This window comes from Eschscholzia californica, unplaced genomic scaffold (genome assembly GCF_041429995.1).
Source record: "Eschscholzia californica isolate CP2 unplaced genomic scaffold, dmEscCali1.0.p SCAF_1, whole genome shotgun sequence".
Lineage (NCBI taxonomy): Eukaryota > Viridiplantae > Streptophyta > Magnoliopsida > Ranunculales > Papaveraceae > Eschscholzia > Eschscholzia californica.
Window position 1 is genome coordinate 66,474,339 of NW_028238198.1, and position 7,846 is coordinate 66,482,184.

Here is a 7,846-nt window from a genome sequence, read left to right on the forward strand (position 1 = left end):
GAACGAGAGATTTGAGAAGCTGCATCAGAGGCTATATGAGAAGTAGCACCCGAGTCCACATACCAATGTGGGTCAGCAGTAATGGAATCAATGCCTAAGGCAGCAAAAGACTGATTCAGCTCATTTGTTCGATTGAGAGAATAGCATTGACGAGCAGAGTGGCCATACTTGCCACAATATTGACATATAATGGATTGTCTGGAAGGAGGTGGACCAAGAATAGATTGCCTTGAATAACCACCTCTATTGGAGTTTCTTCCACGACCACCTCCTCTATAGGAAGAGCGACCACGATAACCCCTATTGAAATTCTGATTGAGGTTGTAAGAACGAGAATAAGAAGGTGATGGGGAGGAAGGTGGTAAAGGTGTTTGAGTAAGAAGAGCTGTGGGGTTAGGAGATGAGGTTGAGATAAATTGAAGTCTGAATTCATGAGTAAGGAGAAGAGAATGTAGTTCAGAGGATGAGGGAGGGGTGGTTCTAGTAGTGACAGAGGTCACAAAACTTTCATATTCAGGTCCAAGACCAGCAAGAACAATAAGAACTAGCTCATCATCTGCAACAGGATGACCAATGGCTGCTAGTGAATCAGATAAAGTTTTAAGTCGAAGAAGATACTCAGAAACAGAGAGAGAGCCTTTCTTTGAAGTTTGGAGTTGAAGTTTTAAGTTCATAAGTCTAGCAGAGTTAAGAGATGAGAAGGTTTGTTCAAGTGATTCCCACACAGCTTTGGAAGAGGTTAGGCCAAGAACTTGAGCTAAAATAGGCTCTGTTAGAGTAGCATTGAGCCAGGAGAGAAGCATTTGGTCCACTCTGTACCAGTAAACATATTCAGGATTTGGAATAGAGGAAGAATCAGTGGATGAAGAAGGAAGAGTAGGAGATGGTGGGGGAAGAGAGCCATCAACAAACTTGAAGAGGTCTTGAGAATGAAGGATAGGTAGGAGTTGGCTTTTCCAGAGAAGATAGTTTGAATTATCAAGACGAATGGAAATGAGATTGGCAATGTTGGTTAAGGTAGGAAGAGTAGAGATAGTAGTGGAAGGAACAGGGGAAGAAGGAGTAATAGAGATTGGGTCAGCTGGACTTTCGAGAATGGGAGGGTTAGATTGTTCGATTGGAGTTGCCATGGAAGCAAGAAGAAGAAGAAGACAGAAAGAAAAGGAGAGAGGAAGAAGATGGCACTGAAAACTTTAAGATCTTTTAGCTCTTGATACCATGAAGAATGTTAGAGACCAAAAGGATGCCCTCACAAGTAGGGCAGCTGAGTTTATATAGAAGAATACATAGGGTTATGAGTTACAAGAATGCCCTTGATCAAGGGACAAAAACAAATAAGAACATTCACACACTTAACACTAACATAATCATCATTAACACTTAACATAACCCCCTTTGAGCGAGATGCTACAAAAGAAAGGAAAATCTATGGACCGACACCATCGTTTCCACCCTGTAGGAACTATCAGACCCCAAGGACAGGCGTCAGCCCCCATACATGGTCTTACGACTTGTACAAATCTTTCTATTTTCCAATTCGATTTGATTCATTCGTTCGTAGAGCTATTTACTCGATCCCAGACATTTCTGGAACAACTCTGACCGATGACAAATAGTCAATTTTGAAAGAATTTATTGTCAACTTTTTTCACATATAAATCTACTCTTGTTCTTACATGACCTTTACGTGTTGATTGATATTGGACTGAAACTCGCTCTAATGGAGGGAGATCAATATATCCACAAAACAAATGATAGTTGTCAACAATCCAGTGGATTTTGTTGGAGAGAGATATTTGGTGTTCTAATGAGGAGAGCTTTTACTTTAGTTGCAGAGCCAGAGCCCCACAAACACCATACCCACCAATCACCAACCACCACCTTTAACTCACTTTCTCTCACTACTCTCTCTCTCTAATCTCTATGGTCTATAACTCTTCCAACCAGATTCGTTAGAGCTCTCTCTCTCTCTCTCTGCTGCAGAGAGAAAACGAATTGAAGAATCTAATCTCATTGTTCTCTACAGGCTTGCTCCCTCCTAAATCAGTAAGTACAAAAACCTATTAGAAATTATGTCAATTTCACAAATTTGGTCTTTTTTCCTGCTAATTTCAGTTAAAATTTGAAAACCCCTTGGATGTATTTCTAAGAAATTCTTTTGGGTTTTACTTCAATTTCTTCTTATTTTCATTTTTATTTGATTTTAGAAAGTGGGTATTTTTTCTAGAGTATTCATCTTATATGCTTTATTCAAAAAAAGGTATTCTGATTCCCTTTCTAATGGTTTTCTATTTAATGCCAGTGAAACCCTAACAAAATCACAAATAAAAAGAGAGATGATTGAATACCCAAACTGTATAAACCCTTCAATTCTCTTCAGTGATTTGAGTAAATGAAGTGGGAAATGGAAATTCTCTCTTCAAATCCATACCAAAATTTGTTTCTTGATGAGACCAAGAACACAAGATGGACAAATGAAGAAAACAAACTCTTTGAAAGTGCTTTAGCTATATATGATAAAGAAACCCCGGATCGATGGCAACTAATTGCAGATATAATCCCTGGGAAATCTGTGATTGATGTTATGAAACAGTATAATAGATTAGAAGATGATATTAGTTATATAGAAGCTGGTTTGATCTCAATTCCTGGGTATACAACTCCTCCTTTTACACTAGATTGGGTGAATAATCATCGCGAATTTGGTCTCGGTGGTGGGAAACGATCTTCTTCCGGTAGAACTTCAGATCATGAAAGGAAGAAAGGAGTTCCATGGACAGAAGATGAACACAGGTAAAAATCTATATAAGTATATCTTTATATACTGTATTAGTTTATATAGATGAGATTGTTTATCAAGTGAACTTAAGCTCAAGAAATTGAGATTTGGGTTTTGTTTCTTGTGAATTATTGACATGGGTTTTCGATAATGAATTGCAGATTGTTCTTGTTGGGTCTGAAGAAGTATGGTAAAGGAGATTGGCGAAACATATCTCGAAATTATGTTAGATCGAGGAATTCAACTCAAGTAGCAAGTCATGCTCAAAAGTATTTTCTCCGACAACTTTCGGGTGGGAAAGACAAGAGAAGATCAAGCATCCATGATATAACAACTGCAAATTGCATAGAAACTTCACCATTGTCAGAGAGCGATAAATCTCATTCTCTAGATCAATCAAATATAATTATTTCACAGTCTAATATGGGTATCTCACCAAAAACAGTATTTGATTGGAACCAGTCTAATAATGCTGACATGATTTTCGGGCAGACAAACGGGAACTTGTTTATGCCACCTTCATATGGGTTAAATTCGTATCGAATGAAACCCCAGGGACAAAATCTCTACAGAAGTGCTTTTCATGGATCTCGTGTCGTTTGATGATGGTGGTGAAGTATTTCCGAATTCTCAAATTGATAACAGAAACTAAATCTTAATCTGTTTAGTTGGATTTCTATGTCTTGACACCTTGTTTGTGACTTTGTTCGATCTTTTTCTGTAAATATGTTGGTGGGGAAATTTTAATGTAGTTCATATAGTGTTCGAAACTTTACAAGGAAGTACGATCATATCGTGCTTCAAAATCTTGAAACTCTTGAACAGCTTAATCCAAGTCGGAGATTCTCGAATTTTGGTTGTGATTTGTATTTAAGATTGTTTCTGGTCATGAAATTGAATCTGAAGAACCTTCTCCTTGGTTTATATTTCTACCATTTTTTCATGAATGTCAAATTGATTTCATGTTTTGGGTTTCCATTTCTTTTTCTTCTTTTTTCTGAAACATGTAGGTTTGGTTCAGATTTGAACAACAAATATCTACAAATCCACCATGAAAGCAAAAACAAGGTAATAAAATTAACCATAAGATCAGTTTGTGTACTACTTTTCAGGAACAGATTCGACCTAGATCTCTCTTAGATGGATTAGAGTAATAGATAAAACTGCCATATAATCAAATTCCATGTCCAACTTGGCCTACTCAGATAGCACTTTTCTATCATCTACTTTTTTTTTTTTGTTGAGATTCTATCATCTACTTAGTGCTTCTTATTGTTTACAATTTTCTCATGTTCTAATATGACCTAATTGAGTGGGACTATATATTGCACTAGAGGAGTTTATGTACATGAACATGGAAAAAAAAAAAGGTAAACTTAACAACAAAGGTAGTGTTTTGTTTTTTATTCATCCAATTCTTTGTTTTTTACTCAAGGAATCCTCCATTTGATTTGTCTGAATCTGAATCGTTCATTTTGTATTTGTTTGAGGATATAAGACCCCAATTTCGGACTTAAAATCACACGTAACGAAAAACAGTCAAAATAGTTGCAAATCATATTTGTCAACAAGTTAGAATTAGAACATGGAAAGAAAAAGTCAAATAGTTTGAAATCTAATTCTAGACCTTAAGTTGGATTTGAGATGTGAAATTTATAATTAAAAATGGTGAAAAGGAGAACTACCAAATAGTTGTAGATAACATTTTTTTTTATTCCTTTTGATAGCTTAAGATATTTAGGTTCGGCCGACTATCGAATCATTGATTGTGGGAAGACTTTATATACATCATTTACTTGAGATTCTAAAGTATCTTACTGTTCTTCAAATATCTATCTCACATTGCCACTCTTTGATAAAAAGAAAGAATCTTTCATTAAGAAAAAACTATATCTTGACTATCTCATAATTTGAACATGATAGTTTTTTCTTTAGTGTTGGTGAATTCAAGATTCTGACCTTAATATATAAGAAATATTAAATAATCTTCTTCCTAATTTTGCTCATTTTTATTGTGATTTTATGTGTTTCTACAAGTTGGGTTCCCTCACACTCTAACAAACCTCCTAAAAAAGTTTAAAATATTATTATTTTTAAATAATTTCTTATAAGTTATAAAAAATGAACTTGCCACTTAATATCTGTGCTTTAGTGAACAGTCTTATTCAGTGCCCAACTATCCCACTAAAGCACTAACTATCTACACATACTAAACTCAATCTAAATCATTTTTTCTTTCTGATCATGGGTTGATAATAATATCAAAGCTTATAATGTCCTTATTTTCAATTATTGAAGGGGGCTACTCTTTTGTGCGAGAAAAAATCACTGGAACTTTTGGCCAATATATGGAGGACAAAGAAGAAAAAGGACATAACTGAAGAAAAAAATCGATAAATTAAGGTCAAAAGCGTGTGTTCAACTATCTAGGGCGTCCCAAGTTTGATCCCATGTAAGTGCAAAATCAAGAATATTGAACTTGAGTATAAATAAAGTAATATTTTTGGGCTTTAAACCATTTCCATTAGTTTCATCGGACTTTAGGCTATTAGTTTCGTCGGGCTTTAGGCCAATAGTTTTGTAGTAATTCGGCAGTTATGTAATTATCACATTGTATCGATCTATCAATGTTCTTTTTGAGAAATTGACTACGATCTAGTTAGTCGTTATAAAGCATTATTACATCATGAAGATGTGATGAGCACGATAACCGTCTAATTTAAACCATAATGAAAGAGGCCTAAAGTTCGACAACATGAAAGAGGCCTAAAGCCTGACAAAATTTATTATGTTATTTACATTATATATATATTTCCTATTTCCTAAACTACATAGGATAAATCTTGATGGCAAACTGCTTCCACCGAGACTTGATCCCATGACCTCATGCGCTTAAGAAGGCTGTCCAACCGGTTCACCAAAGGGTGGTGGACTATCTATCAATGCCTTTGTAACGACCATTATAGTCAATATTCAAAAAAAACTATCTAGGGGGGGCAAAATACTGAATCGATCATATTCAAAGACCAAACAAGAATTAACCCATTTATTGTTGCCTGCAACTGTATCAGAGAACAAAGTTATCACTTATATTAGTTATAGGTCCCACTTATTTGAGCAACATGATTATTAGTCCTTACAAACTTTCCATACTGAATAATAAAAGTGGGTAAAGGAGCAATCTTTCTGCAACTTGCAAAAAACATAACATAAAGAAAAAAGCAACCCATTATTCTACTTTTTTTTTTTTAATTTTACCTCTTGAGTAATCAAAACAACACAAACTAGCTTCTTCAAAATCAAAAGTTCAGTCAATCTTGTTTTCATATTTATCTTCATTTCAAAGATATTCTTATTCTTCTCTCCTCAAATTGATTTCATGAAGAAAACTGCAATTTTTATAGTTAATAAGTTTAGTTTTAGTGAGAGAAATGAAGAGTATCATCTTCTATGTATAAAGGTGATGCTTTTAGGATTTTTACCATTTATAACAAACTGTAAATGATAAGATCTGAATATAATTTTTCATCTTAATAAGGTTTTTCTCACTACTTTCTCATAAAGTAGGCTTTTGTGTTATTTTCACCAAAAGCAAAAGATACCCATACCTGTATTAGTGGTCCAATGCTTGTTGCCTGCAACATAAAAGATCTACACAAGTTTCTTGTTCATCACATGCAACTTTTTAATAAACTTTCAACGCGTACGTCAGCGAGGTGGTCAATTGATGTCCCAAGGAGTGCCTTGAAGAGAGGCAGTTAGTTTTTGATGCCTCGAGACGTACGCATTTGAACTCGAGAATAAAACGTGTGCATCTAAAGTCACGTGTTATGATTTAGTTGTTGGACAACACCAAAATAGTAGAAATGGTTTTGTTTATTAAACACTTTGGATTTTATATTATGGTAGTAAAGTAGAAAAACTATGTTATGTTTTTACATAATTGATATCATTATCCTTACAGTATGCATTGGAGGCGTACAGGCGCCTCGAGGCGCCGTCTCACCTGAGAGCAAACTGCCTTTAGGCGTAAAAACGTCACATGGACTAAAAATGAGGTTCTTTCCAGCCCTAGGAAACCTAAGCAGTTGGGACGGATCAGCTTGCACAGTAGCCAATCCTAGTCTACACCAATCCGATCCAACTAACTCGGTCGAGTTTTCACTTAACTTCAAAAAGATATTCCTAGTTCCTTTTGGCTAACTAACTCCTTTTCCACATTTTTTGTTCTGAGTAGGGGTCTCTAAGCTGAGATGGTAAAGTTGTTGATAGCTTAAGCAACTAATGATGGAAAACGAGCCAGGTTCATCGACAAACTTCTCTTAGAATCTAGTGAGGTTGAAAATTTTGTACATGGGTAATCTCGATTATGTCTTAGATTGTCAAATCTTCGAGGAATTTTCATATCGGCACCGTCACCTATAAAGTTGTCTAAGAAAAGGAATACAAGGCATTGAATAAATGTGTAAGAGCCTCAAACTTCAAATTTGAAAAGATTCAGTATTTACAACACTGAATTGAGACAAAAAAAAAAAAGAAACAAAATAATCTTATCTCATGAGATGTGGTTAGCTAGCTTCCTTATCGAAATTCTAATAACATGAAGCAGAATATGAATCTAATATAGTTATTTGAACATATAATACTAGTTTAAAGCTAAGAATAAGATGCCATTGAAGTGGGAAAATTCCTCAAAAACAGAGAGACAAGATAAGGCTTACATCAGTTAGGATTCTTCTCTCCAAGTCAGGATGTGGTGAAGTACCCATCTCGATCGAGTCGTCTCCTCAAAGCCTGTAAATGGGGAAGAATATTTTATGGGGAAGTTGATTGAATTTTATGGTTTTCATTAAAATTTTCCTTTTATGACTTTGAGAATCTAATCTTTGATGTTTAGCCATTCAAGTACTCAACCTTGTTAATTGTTATGGGTTTACTATTGAATAGACCTTTTAACTAAATAGAAGGACATAAAGATGCAAATGTGATAACAAAAGTTTCATACCTTCATTTTTTTTACAACGTTAAAAGATTCGAACCCTGGTCTCTCCAGTGGAGAGATACATG

The 7,846-nt window shown here is 35.0% G+C and overlaps 1 protein-coding gene across 1 annotated transcript; it reads left to right on the top strand.

Annotated features, from left to right (window-relative positions):
* The first annotated feature begins 1,685 nt into the window (after window positions 1-1,685).
* LOC147568412 (transcription factor DIVARICATA-like) lies at window positions 1,686-3,703 on the top strand. Its single transcript, XM_086654854.1, has 3 exons — window positions 1,686-2,046; window positions 2,303-2,793; window positions 2,941-3,703. Exons 2-3 carry the CDS (start codon window positions 2,393-2,395, stop codon window positions 3,380-3,382), a joined length of 843 nt encoding a protein of 280 aa, XP_086510980.1. The 5' UTR covers window positions 1,686-2,046; window positions 2,303-2,392; the 3' UTR covers window positions 3,383-3,703.
* The last annotated feature ends 4,143 nt before the right edge of the window (window positions 3,704-7,846 follow it).

Excerpts from the sequence above, each read along its gene's own strand:
- LOC147568412 (XM_086654854.1), top strand. The coding sequence starts at position 2,393 with ATGAAGTGGGAAATGGAAATTCTCTCTTCAAATCCATACCAAAATTTG. Across the intron at positions 2,794-2,940 it reads TGGACAGAAGATGAACACAG|ATTGTTCTTGTTGGGTCTGA; the intron begins GTAAAAATCTAT and ends AATGAATTGCAG.